At 60.2% G+C, this 13,478-nt stretch overlaps 5 protein-coding genes across 5 annotated transcripts; 3 read left to right on the plus strand and 2 right to left on the minus strand.

Annotated features, from left to right (window-relative positions):
• Positions 1-140: 140 nt before the first annotated feature.
• On the minus strand, positions 141-2,801 carry EX895_004820 (uncharacterized protein; the record flags this gene model as incomplete). Its single annotated transcript, XM_029885414.1, has 1 exon — positions 141-2,801. The coding sequence occupies one exon, from the start codon at positions 2,799-2,801 to the stop codon at positions 141-143; it is 2,661 nt and encodes an 886-aa protein (XP_029737980.1).
• Positions 2,802-4,169: 1,368 nt separating this feature from the next.
• On the plus strand, positions 4,170-7,130 carry EX895_004821 (uncharacterized protein; the record flags this gene model as incomplete). Its single annotated transcript, XM_029885415.1, has 1 exon — positions 4,170-7,130. The coding sequence occupies one exon, from the start codon at positions 4,170-4,172 to the stop codon at positions 7,128-7,130; it is 2,961 nt and encodes a 986-aa protein (XP_029737981.1).
• Positions 7,131-7,300: 170 nt separating this feature from the next.
• Positions 7,301-9,190, minus strand: EX895_004822 (uncharacterized protein; the record flags this gene model as incomplete). The annotated part of the gene is made up of 1 exon (XM_029885416.1): positions 7,301-9,190. One exon carries the CDS (start codon positions 9,188-9,190, stop codon positions 7,301-7,303), a length of 1,890 nt encoding a protein of 629 aa, XP_029737982.1.
• A 332-nt stretch (positions 9,191-9,522) lies between these two features.
• EX895_004823 (uncharacterized protein) lies at positions 9,523-11,241 on the plus strand (the record flags this gene model as incomplete). The annotated part of the gene is made up of 1 exon (XM_029885417.1): positions 9,523-11,241. The coding sequence occupies one exon, from the start codon at positions 9,523-9,525 to the stop codon at positions 11,239-11,241; it is 1,719 nt and encodes a 572-aa protein (XP_029737983.1).
• Positions 11,242-12,579: 1,338 nt separating this feature from the next.
• Positions 12,580-13,434, plus strand: EX895_004824 (uncharacterized protein; the record flags this gene model as incomplete). The annotated part of the gene is made up of 1 exon (XM_029885418.1): positions 12,580-13,434. The coding sequence occupies one exon, from the start codon at positions 12,580-12,582 to the stop codon at positions 13,432-13,434; it is 855 nt and encodes a 284-aa protein (XP_029737984.1).
• Between the last annotated feature and the right edge of the window lie 44 nt (positions 13,435-13,478).

Consider the following 13,478-nt stretch of genomic DNA (forward strand, 5'->3'; position numbering starts at 1 on the left):
GTGAAATGTGTGTGTATTGTGTGAGGTGTAAGGTGTGTGGGTGTGAAGCGGTGGTGATAGCAACGTTCTATGCGCAAATTAGTGTAAGTTACATCGAATCCAAACAACTTGACGACCATCTAAGGAAAAAGCGCCTACCATCACTCGATGCCCCACCTGCCGACCTGCTGCATGGCGTTCGAATCGCCATCCCTGATATGATCCGCCTGCAGCACATCGGCCAAGATATGCCAGGGATCCTTGCCGCCGCCGAACTTCAAGCACTGGGTCTTGAACACCTCGCCCTTCTGCCTATCCAGTGGGTCCTGCGCAAACAGATGGTTCCAGACCTTGCTCGCGATCACCCTGTCTAGCAAGTACGAGTAGTAGGTGCTGCCATACCCAAACAGATGGCCGAAGCGCACCTGCGGGTGTGCGCCCTCGGTGTACGACAGCGCGCGTGCGCCGGGGAGGTGCATCTCGCGGTCGAGGTGTGCATACAGTGCAGTGCTGTCGAAGGTAGGGGACGAGGCGGCGGTCGAGTGGTACAGCTGGTCCAAGCGGGCGAGGAGGATCTGGTGGTACGTGTCGAGTCCCTCGAGCGACTTGGAGGCGAGCAGGTGCGACGAGAGATGTTCGAACGGCAGGCTGGCGCCGGTCTTGTGGTGCCGCGCGACAACGGAGACGACCTGGGGCGATTGTACAAAGTGCTCCATGAGGATCGAGGGAAGCTCGACAAAGTCCGTGGCGCACCGCGTGCCCGAGACGTTGTGGTACGAGGTGCGCCCGATCATCGAGTGGATCGCATGCCCCATCTCGTGGAAGAGCGTCTCGACTTCGTGCCAGCCCAGCAGACACGGTCCCTGATTGCCCCCACCGGGACGCGCAAAGTCGCACATCAGCACAACAACGGGCAACTGGTACCGTCCCTCTCGCTCTCGCTGCTCAAACGTGGGCGCCTGCAAAGGGTTCCCATACCCCTGTCCGCCCAGGTCCTCCGGCCTCACCGCGCGCCCATCCTCCGCACGCCCATGCACAAAGTCGCCCGCTTCATCATCCTTATCCACCCGACGCGAACAGCGCACCGTATAATGTGCCGCACCCCCCGGCTTCCCCTCGCGACTCCACAGATCCGCATACACTGTCCCAATCAGCCCCTCTGCAGATCCACCCGTGCCACGTGCCCCCTCACGCTCATCCAGCACCTCCACCTTCATCACATCTCCCGGTCCGTCACTCCACACCTCGCCCGGAGCCACCATGGACGCGCGGAACCGGATCCCGTACAGCGCCGAGAACAGCCGCGAAAGCCCGGCAAACACCGACCCGAGACTGAGATACGGCGACAGCGGCTGGACACTCCGCAGCGACGGACTGCGGAAATGCTGTTCCGTATACATGTCGCGATCCCACGGTGCAAAGTCGGGTAGCGTGGGGGAAGGGTTGAACGTCGAGCTGCTCTTCTTGCCCGCAGTGGATGCGGTGAGCTTGAGCCTTCGCAGCTTGTCGAGGTCCTCGGCGGCACGTGGACGATGATGCTTGGTCAGCGCCCGCAGAAATTCCTCGACGTTTTGCGGCTCCTTGGCCATCTTGTCACCGAGCGCCATCTCTGCGTACGATCCAGCGCCCGTGAGCGTCGCCAGCTCGGCGCGCGCCTTCAACAACCGTTCGAGACGCTGCACCTGCGCCTGGCTGCCGTAGTTGGCGGCACGGAATGCCACTTTGCGCGCTCGTTCGTCCGGCGCATACTTGAGCAGCGTCTGGAACACCCACGGCTGGTCAGCTGCCGAGAAAGTGAGCAGTCCGTCGCGGTCCGTAATCGCGCTTGCACGGACAGCTTTGAGCACGGTCGGGTTGACGTCCTCGAGCCAATGCGTGGGGATTTCGACAATGTCCTCCTTGTCCGCTTCCGGCTTGGCGCTGGCATTGCGTGCAAAGTCGTCCGATGCGTCGTTTCCTGCAATATCTTGGAGGAACCCACGACCGAGGACAAGGATCTCGTCGCTGAGCTGTACGAATCGCTCCCTCTCTGCCGGTGGGAGGTGGATGCCCGACTTCTCAAAGTCGCGCAAGAACACGTTTGCCACCGCGGTCGCTTCCGCTGAGAGTGTTGAGGCGATCTCGTGGTTGGAGAGGATGCTCTTGAGCACACTGTACAAGCCAGTGTGGGTGTTGAGCACGTTCATGTAGCCGCACAGATACTCGTAGGCAGCATTGGCGGCTTCGGCCCACTCTGGATCCGGGTGCGCGTTGCGCACGAGCTCGGCCATATCAATGACGCCACAGAGAAGATCGCTCAGTCGATCCAGGTTGCGCACAACCTCGCGGAGTTCCTTGACGCCTTGGGCGGTGCTCGCATCGGCAGAGCCTGCACGGTCGATGCGGTCTACGAGCAGCTGTGCGCGCGCCAGCGTCTGTTGGGCGAGGATGAGAAAGTTCTGGGGCGAGGTGAGCGATGGAATCTCGAACAGACCTGTTGATGGCCCAGAAGACCGCAGGTTGTTTGCTGAGGAGGAGGAGGGAGGTGCGTCGAAGAGCGAGCGCAGTTCGTCGTTGTCCTTTTCATGGTCTGGGTTGGAACTTGTGAGTATTGGACCGGCAGAGGTGGAGCGCTGCAGTCTTTGAGTGGAGGATGATACGCTGAATGTTCTTCTATCAGTATTTCCGACTCTGCCGTTGTTCGCTGCGTTGACAACAGCAGGGAAAGCTTTGCTTGAGAGCAAGGCTGGAAGTGGAGTCCGTGTCGCCGTGAGATGCTGCCGAGATGTCGAGCGAGCGGCCGAAGCAGCTGCGCGTGACGCGATCCTCGACGTAGACGCCATGATGATCCAGGTAGCGTCTGCAACGATCACAGCAACGCCCGGGGGAATGCTGATGTGCAAGTGCAAGGAAGGGAGGATGAGGTGGTGGCTAATCTTTGGGAGCAAAGAAGGTGCGGTTTCTTCTTGGCTCAGCCGTTCGCCGTGCACACCCGCTCGATTCCAGTCGGAAGTCGGAATCGAAATTTGCCGATAAACAGACAATCGCGATTTTGCATTTCTATTTAGCCCGATGCATCTGAATGACCGTGGCGCCTAGAACAAATGCCGTTCTGGCTGCAAGATTCGCCATAATCTCGAACGATTCATGCCGTCGCAGAAGCACATGATGCCATAGCAGCGTGCTTATTTGTCTGTCTGCCGGCAGGTTCCTGCATCGTTCTCTGAGAGTAAGTGCAGAAGAGCGCAGAATGTTGCGATCGCGGGTTGCTGCTCTAGTGCGATTTTGGTTCGCCCAACCAATGGAACACGTCAAGAAATCGCCTGTCGAGCTGCCCAACTCTGCCAAACAAATCGAAGCTTCTCCAACTTGCTCCTCGACGACGACGACGACAGCGGCGACGACAACGGGCAACTCGTAGCCGCTCTCTGTTGTGTTTTGTGTTGTGTTGCATCCGGCTACCATTGTTGAACATCCAACGTCCACCCGAACGAGGCAAGCTCGAAGCGTGACACTGAACTGGTTCCCGCCTGTAACTGTTGCTGGCTTGCATGGAAGACCGTGCCCGAGCCTCTCTCGTGTTCCTGAACTGGTCGTGCTGGAGGTGTGATCCCGACTAAAGCTCCCTGCCGAGGTACAAGAGTACCCCCTCGGCCGCCATCATTTGCATTCCGTCGCCGTTCGTCTCGAATCTTTCCTTTTCGCCTCCATCATCCCTTCCCCATCCTCGCCTTCTGTTTCTTAGCAAAGAGCTGTGCTCTTGTCGGGTTCCTCTCCAGTCCCTTTTATATACACTACGCGAAACTCGACTTCCCAGATCGTCCGGACGACCTGACCACGTCGTCGAGACCTTCGTGTTACTTTTTCCCCCGTTCTCGCCCCTCTCCCTTCCGAACCCTTGCATCTCCTCGTCTCGACTCTCGAGACGATCTTGTCAGGCCACAATACCCATCCCACTCACCATCCTGGACGATGCAATGGCAGGTAAGACGCAACCAAGGCAAACGCGCCGACAGCAAGAGTGTCGCGTCAACGAGGAGCAGGCGCTGGCGTCTTGTTCCTCATCTCACGTCACTCTCTGTCCGCAACAAGCAACAACGACATTTCCCCACATCAACAAGACCAACAATTCGATCGCAACTCGCGCTTCTGGCCACGCGCGTCCACAAAGGCGCACTGAAGCACAACCAACGACAAGGACAGCACGAGCGATGTGGATGCTGCGCTCGCTCCTGGTCCTTGTTCTCCTCGTTCCGTGCGTCTCAGCGCTGCCATCGCGCGTACCAGACGCTCGACGATCAGCGAGCTTGGAACCAGTCGCTGCTGGAACAGTTCCTCAGTTCCGGCACGCGCACCAAGCGCCACGCCGACGACAAGCAGCAGACGAGCTTCCAGCTTCAGCTCGGTCAGGATATCTGGATCGAGATCGAGGCGCAAACGCTGCCGCCAGACGCGCACAGAGAGGAGGAGCAGGAGGGTACGGTATCTCGCAAGCCGTCGTTGGCAAGTCTCGTCTGCGAAGAGACGATGTTTTCCCCACTGTTGTAGCTGTCGACTCGGCCACTGCCGATGCTCCCGCCGAGGAGGATGGCCGTACGCTGACAATCGTGTTTGAAGAAACCAACGGTACAGAGTCCGCGATGACGGTCGCTGCACCACCGACAAAACGCTGGGGCCAGACGGCTACGTACCTGCCCACCCACAACCTCGTCCTCGTCGTGGGCGGACAGACGACTCTGGCAGGCGAGATCACCAACGACGTCTACGCCCTCGACGTTGCCGACATGTCTGCTGCCAGCTTGGCCTCCAACTCGACCGCCCAGTCGTGGCAGAGGCTGTCGTCCGATGGCTTGCCCGCACACGCCTACGCGGCGGCAAGCGCCGCTGTCGACCCAGCCGATGGCACCGAGAAGCTCTGGATCCTCGGCGGCATCACGCAGGACTGTGCGACGGACGCACCGGCCTACGTGTGGTCTGCACCTGTCGGCAACGCCACTGCTGGTACATGGGCTGCTGTGCACTCGGATAACGGAGTTATTCCGGCTCGAAGACGCGGGGCCAAAGCGGCGACGCTCGCCTCGGCCAACTCTACGTCGATCATGGTCTCTGGTGGCTACTTTGATGCTACCACCTGCGCGAGCTCCAACGGCACCTACATGGGCGTCGACATGTGGAGTTATTCGTCGTCTTCTGTCCATAGCAACAGTGCCATCGAGACAGCGCACGTCGGCATCGACATGACGGGCACAGCCTATGCGTCGATCCAGTCGCTCGCGCTCGACTCTCGCATGCGCGACTTTTCGCTGACCGACTACACGACCGTTGTGCTCCCCGCCAACGGCACCTGTGGCGAGAAAGTGCTCTTCCTCGGCGGCAAGGATCAGACTGGCTCCATGGCACCCCTCAACAAGTTCTGGGCGCTCGACGTCGCCTCGGGCGACTGGGAGCACTGGAACGCCACCGGTCTTATCCCCTCAGGCCGAATGGGCCACACCGCCGTCGTCACCCCCGATGGCAAAGTCATCCTCCACGGCGGATACCTCCAAGACCCTACCCTTTTCACTACCAACAACGACCCCATCAGCGAGGTCTTCATTCTCGACCCTCGCCAAACGCCCGCACGGTGGGACGCGGCGGTGTGGACCTCCGCATCATCGAGACCACCCGCGCTGGCTTACCACTCGGCGGTGATGGCGGACCAAATCATGATGGTCTCATTCGGCAAGGTCAACGACGGCCCCGTGGGGTCGTATGCCGGACAGAGCTTTTTGAACAGTGGTAGCGCGAGTGGTGGTGCGGCTGGGCAGGTGCATTACCTGGATACTGCGACGATGCAGAATGCGGGCGGCCTCACGTGGTCGACTTCGACGGCGGGTGTGGCTCAGGCGAGACAGGCGGTGGCTGCCAGTATTGGCGCTGCGCCTGCTGGCTCTGCTTCTGCCCCTGCCTCGGCTGCGAGCCCCGTCCAGGCTCCGTCTGCCCCCGCATCGGCTTCTGCTTCCGCTGCTAGTGAGTCGCCCTCGGTCGAGTCGAAGCCGGACGTCGCTGCCCCGACTCCGTCCTCGTCTCCTGCTGAGGCTTCCCCGAACACGGACAACTCGCAAACCACCCCGCCTGCCACGCGCGGCTCGAACCACACGGGCGCCATCGCAGGCTCGCTCCTCGGCGCCGCCGCCGTCGCGGCTGCCATCGGTGGGATCTACGCCTACAGGAAGCGCAAGGAGGCGGATGCCTACAACAAGGGCCGTCAGGACGCCGGCCAACGTACCGCCGACTCGTCGTTCCCTCACGATGAGGAGAAGTACGCGGGCGCACACGCACCCTACGTGTCGAACCTGCTGAGGTCCGACGAGGCCGGTGCGCCGCTCGCCGGCGGGTGGGGGGCACGTCTGAAGCGTGCTGCTAGCACCTTGACCAAGCCTCACTCTGCAGGCGCAGGGGACAAGTACACTGCTGCGCCCCAACCAGTGGTGACGATGCGCAGCACTGCACCGCGGGCTGCTGCGATGCAGTCCAACGCCGAGCTGCCGGACGATTTTATCACCTCTGTCGTGGGTGCCGATGACGAGACGCCCTACTCGCTGGGGCGGGGCGACCTGGTGCTGCCGACGCCGCACACCGACGAGGCGCTGCGTGGCGGCGAGAGCAAGCTGTTCGCCCTGCACGCCAACACCTCGCGCGTGTCGCTAGCGACGGTTAGTTCGCTCGGCTCCGGCAGTGCCGCTGCCGCCTCGCACTTTTCCTACCCGTACCTCGCCGGTATGCACCGCGGAGCCTCACCCCGCTCCGACCACGGCGTGCAGCGGGTGCGTGTGATCCTGGGCACGCCTGAGAGCGCGTACGACCATGTCCACATGTCGCCCGGCGACATCGTGTCGCCGTTCCACCTGCCGCACAACCCGCATGCCAGCCCGGAGAGTCTGTTCCTTGACTTCCACAAAGACCACGACGAGGACGACGAGGACTTGGATACGAATGTGGCGGAAAAGGGGGCGTCGGTCGCCCCCGCAGCTAACGTGGTTGGTGCGGAGGCGCGGACACCAATGTTTCCCTGGTCGACACCAGTGATTGCTACCCCGCCGCCGGCAAGGATCAGTGCCGGGACCACCGCAAGAGGCGTGTCGATGCTCAGGGCGAAGCCGACGAGCTTGCACGTGACTAACGATATCTAGCCGCTCTCAACCCGTCGATCTCTTTCCTTACGCAGGCCGGTTTCTACTTTCACCATCCTGTTATTTTTGTTGTTGTCGTCATTGTTGCACGTTACCGTTTTGCAGGCCGTTGCTTTGTCTTGTATCAATTCCACCTGTCATTGTATATCGTTCCCCCCTACACTACTCCGCTACTGAGTCTTGCGTGTCTCCCCATCCTTCCCACTCTGAACCCCGCGCCGACCTAACGATCGCAGTGCTCTGACCAGCGCGTTGCGCTCGAACAGCACGATAGCGCCCAGTACCACGCCGAGGCACGTAGCAGCTAAGGCTAGTGTCGGCAGCAGCAGCCGCAATGCTTGCAGTCGTCCGCCCGTGGATCCTAGCAGCAGCTCGGCGTGGGAAGGCATCAGGCTTGGCACCACGAGACGGAGAACGGCCGACACGAGTGCGAACGCAGCGAGCGTGGGTCGAGAGGGCACCGCTGCACGCAAGGTCACAGCCGACACATCAAAGACGCCGTTGCGATCGGCCGAAGCGGCAGCGAGGCGAAAGTAGCTGCCCAAAAACAGCCAACACCACCCAGCCCTCACTGCCGCACTCACCGCATTCGCCCACACCAACCCCGTCTTCCCCACGAGCGACCGCATCGCCTCGCTCCGCCCCACGCCCGCATTTACCCCGGCCAGCGCACCGACAAACACACCGCTTGCCGCCAGCAACACGCGACTGTACCGCTTGACCTGGCGCTGGCTAGCGACCGACTGAACAAAGCCCTCGACCACCCCATTAATGCCCATGATGGGCAAGTAGAACGTGTACGCAGCCAGGATCGCAGGTGCGCTGGTTTCGAGTGCCCACCGTGGGCCTGCCATGATGTACAAGAATGCAGTGCTGAGCGGGCTGCCAAACGTTGTGAGCAGGCACGCTAGGAGTAGGTGCAACCTGAATAGGCCCGAGAGCATTCCACCAACTCTTTCGAGCGCGACGGGCTTCGACGTAGCGGGGAGCTGAGATACTGCGTCATCTGGATCGAGTGCTGTCAGTTCGGAACTGAACACAATACGGCTCGTTTCCTCCACTGGCTGGAAGAGGATCCGCGCAACAAGCGAGCCGTAGTTGGAAGCGAGGGCATAACCGCCTTGGTCTTCGAGCGTCGCGTACCGAGCGACAGCGAACTTGTCCGCCTCGGTCAGACAGTGTTTGAGGATGCCTTGTTGAGACATTGTCGCGCACAGCGAGAGAGTGGTGCGATCAAACCATACCGTCATCGTCTGTTTCTGCTTCGAAGTGATTTCGGTGCGCGTGATATGCTCGGCGCGAGGAATGTACAGGTCGAAGGTATCTTGCACCCCATAGTGCTTGACGAAGAAGGACAAGTGTACGGCGAGCATGGTGAGGCCGAAGCTCGCCTGTCCCAATCCGAATGCGAGGAGTGCCACCGCTCTCTCGTCTACCAGGTAACGCTGCAAAAGCAGTGGAGCGGTGGACCAGCGAGGCAGAACGAGGATGGCAGCGATGGTGCTGATGACCTTGACGAACACTGCTGCGCCCTCCGCCTTGACCCGCAGGGCTGGATGTCCGAGTCGCACAGCGCGGATCAGCAGCGGTTCGTAAGCCAGTTCGCTCAGCGCTCCCAAGGCGTAGAGCGCAATGCTGACGTGGAAGGTGGGCACGGCATGCATGGCGTCTGGAGAAATGTATCGCACATACGCGGTGCATGCGGCGACGGTCAGCACGAACCCAATCGGGATAGGCATCAGCGTGATGTTGTGAACCGAGTTAGGGATACCGCCTCTTGGACCAGTAGGCTTGCCCGCATCTTCAGTCGACTCGGAGGAGGAGCCAACCGGCTCGTTGCGGATGAGGATGGTGCGGAATCCATCGCGCGAAAGGAAGAGGATGGTCGACAGCAGTAGCTCGAGCTGGATGTTGGCTAGACCGAAGATGCTAGGTGATACTAGTCGGACTAGAAGCTGATTGAGGACGAACGTCAAAGCGCGGGCGGAGACTTGGAGTAGGATCAAGGTGAATGCGGAAGCTGGAGCGGCACCCGATGCGCCATTGTGTGCGGATGCCATGCTCAAGCAGCAGAGAGAGCGATTCACCCTGCGAGCCTTCTACCTGCGCGCTGGTGAATTCGATCTGAGCTTCGTGTGCATCTCACGCAAAAAGTGTGGCTCGAATAGTTATGGCGAGCTCGAGTGCCATTGGATTGGTGGTGAGCGTCAACGTCTGTGCGTGCATTCAACGTGGAGGCTTGAGAAGAAATCGACTTTTCGGATCTCGGCGCCTTTTTTTCCTTATGGGTAACCTGTCAAAAAAGAAAAGAATGCCAAACGACCTTGTTGTTGCTTTCCTAACGACTTCCTCGGCCACACCTTTGATATAAGCCACCCTGTGCTGCAACAGCATGTCAACGGCACGCAGCTGTGCAAGCTGTTTGCGAAGCAGCCGTCCACCATCCACCTCGACTCGCCGGCGTCTGCTCTCCACAAGTACCGCTTCCACTGCAGCCTCCTCGTCTTCCACCTCGAAACCAGCACGTCTACGATTCGCGCCTTCGCCGACAGGCTACCTCCACCTCGGAGGGTTACGCACGGCACTCTTCAACCATCTCTACGCGCGCGCGCTCGGAGGAAAATGGATCCTGCGCATCGAAGATACGGATCAGACGCGACTCGTGCCCGGCTCAGTAGCGGCGCTGCAAGAGACCCTCGAGTGGGCCAAGCTCGACTACGACGAAGGCCCATCTGCAGGTGGCCAGCATGGTCCATATGTTCAGAGTGAGCGGCTGGATTTGTACCGCGCGTACGCAGAGAGGCTGATTAGCGAAGGAAAGGCGTATCGGGATTTCCGCGCGGAAGTCGGCGCACCCGAATCACCAACACGGACGAAACATATGCCGCTGCGAGACAGCTACATCCCGCCCACCGAGTCGGAAGCGAAACACCTGATCAGCCTCAATAAGCCGTATGTCGTCCGGCTGCGTGCGCCCACGTCGGCGCTCGATCACGACGACCTGGTGTACGGCAGGCTGCACTTCCCCGCGGACCCGCACCGGCAGGGCACGGAAGACCCGATCCTGCTGAAATCCAACGGGTGGCCGACGTACCACCTGGCCAACGTGGTGGATGACCACGAGATGCGCATCACGCACGTGCTGAGGGGCGAAGAGTGGCTGCCGTCGCTGCCTAAGCATCTTTGGCTGTACGCGGCGTTGGGGCTGGAGCCGCCGCAGTTCGCCCACCTGCCGCTGCTGGTGAATGCGGACGGAACCAAGTTGAGCAAACGCACGGGTGATGTGCGCGTAGAGAGCTACCGGAGCAAGGGACTCGAGCCGGAAGCACTGTGTAACTTTTTGGGATTGATGGGGTATAACAATCTGGCGTATCATGAGGGGAGAGGCGGGGAGCAGACGGACGAGACGGCATACGACGTCTTGACAATGGGCGAGATGGTGCGTGGGTTCGATATTGCGCATGTCAACAGGAGCAGGGCCACGGTGGATATGAGCAAGCTGTACTACCTCAATGCGCGGCACGTGGCGCTCAAGCTGGCGGACACAACGCCCGGTGGAGGGAGGGAGGAACTGGTGGCCAAAGTCAAGCCTCGCCTGGTGCAAGCGTTCCCGCAAGTGGCGCAGAGATTCGATGAGCCACGGCTGGTCGAGACGGTGCTGGAGCTGACCAAGGGCACCTCGGCGACGCTGTACGACGTGCCGCAATCAGCCACGCCTCTGTTCTGCCGCCCGTCGTTCCCGGTGGAATGCATCGAGCTGTTCAAACGCAATGCGCTGGTGCACACGCATTTCGGCAGCGCCGTCTCTCTCGCCCTCGATCGCTTCCTCCAGCTGGACGAATGGTCGAGAGATGCGATCCATGAGGTGATTGCCAATCTGCCCAAGCTGCTTTCCAATGCACAGCCGCCCGTGGAGGCCGCGACAGGAGACAAGCAGGGAGGAGCAAAGAGCAAAGTCAAGAAAGCAGCCGTGCTCGCGCCTCTCCGATTCGCCATCAGCGAGAGGGAACGAGGCGCGCCACTGGCGGACCTGTTCCTGTTCTTGGGCAAGCAGGAGTCGGTGGATCGACTTCGGGCTGCACTGGACGCATTCGAGGTGGGGACGTTCTAGTGCTGCTGAAAAGCAGCTTGCGCATGTCATTCAACGACAGAAGCACAATGACAGTTTCACTGGAGCTGTGCGCAATCTTGACCGTGGTGCTCACATCGTAATTCTCGACCCAGTCGCCGTAAACGGCGAATAGACCGAACACGAGCCTGAACGTGTTGATTTGCTCCGGTGAACCACAAATTACAGCAGGCATGAGAAATCACTTCGTGTAAGGCGACTTAGAGGTCGGCCTTTCCAAAGCCCTTTCCCGTGGGCGACTTCGGATCCGCGTTTGAGAGGGTGTGTTCTATCGCCGCTCTAAAGCGACAATCCGGATTGTTCAAGAAGCGCACGCGCGGAACAGAGAGAGGGAGAGAGAATGAAGCGGACGAGGGGCGGTGTCTGAATCAAGGGTGAAAGGGTCCCTCGACCCGTGAGAACAAAGACGGACAATACAATAATAGCAAGCGTCTCCCTTTGTTCTTCTTCCTCCGCCGTGCCGTGTTGGTCTGGCTTGGTTCCTTTCGAGCTCCGACTCGATGCGAACGGAAATACTTTCAAGTTCAAGGTGGCAAGTGCGCCGCACAAAGTGATAGATGTGAGAGTAGAGTCGGCATCGGACCATCCTTCGAGATAGCAAGCACCCTTGCGATGCCACGAACCACTGCTGCACGAGCTAAGTTAGAGTTCGGATTGTTTCAGTTCCAACCGCTTGACAGACAGGAAAAAGCTGTGCACTGACCCGTTTTTTGCCAAGTGAAAAGCCGAAATGCTGGGAAACCCCCGCATTTTGATTCCATTTTCTTTTCCTGTAGGTTCTGCATGGAGCTTCGTTCGGCTCGCTTAATGCATGCCAACCAACGCTACTTGTAGGTCGAGGAGGAGGACCCTGTCGATGATACGTGAGATCGTAAGCAGTTCAAGATGGTGGGTGCGGTACCAGGATGGGCATGGGCATGGGCGTTGACCGACCACACCAAAGACCCACTACACACCCACAGCCTTGCGGAGTGGGACAGCCAATACGGTGCTAGAGCTGAGACGGGGAACAGTGCATGGATTGCTTCACTTTGCCCGCGTCTGCTTTTCTTCTTGGCCTTTTTGGCATGCCAATTGCCCCCACCGCCGTTGTCCCAGTGTAGCTCCGACTGCAACCCGCGTTCATCTGCAGCTTTGGATCGCTCCCTCAATATGCGAGGTCAGGCTCATGGCAACTGGCCTCGTCCTCTGCAGTAAGTGCCACCATCTGCAGCGTATATATAGCCTCGTTCCCCCCTCTCTTCTCCCACACGCTCCTCCATCGCCCTCCCTCGCCCTCTACTCCTTCCAACCGCACCTTTCCCTACCTAGCATCCAACCATGCGCGCCGTCAGCACCACCTCCCTCGTCGCCGCCGCCGCGGCTGCCGTCGTCGGTCTGTCCGGCAGCGCCTCGGCCCAGCTGGACCCATCGCTGATCAACGGCCTGTCGGGCAACTGCGCCTCGTCGCTCGTCGGCCTCGTGACCAACTCGAACATCTCGTCGTGCCTGGCACTGCCCAATGCCGTTGGCGCTCTCACCAGTGCTGGCAACAGCTCCGTCGTCCCGGGGCTGCAGAACTATCTGTCCAACTCGATCTGCGGCTCGGGCAAGACGGCGTGCACGCAGGCACAGCTCGCGACGGCCAACGGGACGCTGCTGCAGAGCTGCGGGTCGGATCTGCAGAGCAACAACGGCGCCAACATCCCGGCTCTGGTGTATTACTTTATCAACTCGTACGACAAGCTGCGTACCGCGGGCTGCTTGCAGAACAGCGCCGGCGAGTACTGCCTCACCAAAGAAATGTACGCCCTCCAGAACACCACCCAGCAGCCGATCAGCTTCAGCACGATCCAGAGCATCCTCGGCAACGAAACCACGCAGCAGCAGAGCCTCCAGGCTCTGGCAGCCAACAAGACCGCCTTCTGCACAGACTGCACCCACGGCCTCTACGCGGTTCTGTTCCCCAACAACTCCAACCAGCGCCTCGCCGGTGCGGTTAACGGCACGTGCAACTCGACCTTCCTCGACGGAAAGGTCCCCTCGACCCTCAAGAGCACCGCAGACGGCAACTCGACCGCCACCTCCTCCAGCAGCGGCACGGGCAAGTCCTCGGGCACGACCTTCCACGTCGGCGCCATCGCCGCTTTCGGCTCTGCTCTCGCTGCCGTCGCTGCCGGCCTCGCTCTGCTCTAAGTAGCCCTGAACGACTTGTTCTCACCTTTTGATAGGGGCCGTAC

Source organism: Sporisorium graminicola, chromosome SGRAM_5 (genome assembly GCF_005498985.1).
Source record: "Sporisorium graminicola strain CBS 10092 chromosome SGRAM_5, whole genome shotgun sequence".
In the NCBI taxonomy this organism is placed as follows: domain Eukaryota; kingdom Fungi; phylum Basidiomycota; class Ustilaginomycetes; order Ustilaginales; family Ustilaginaceae; genus Sporisorium; species Sporisorium graminicola.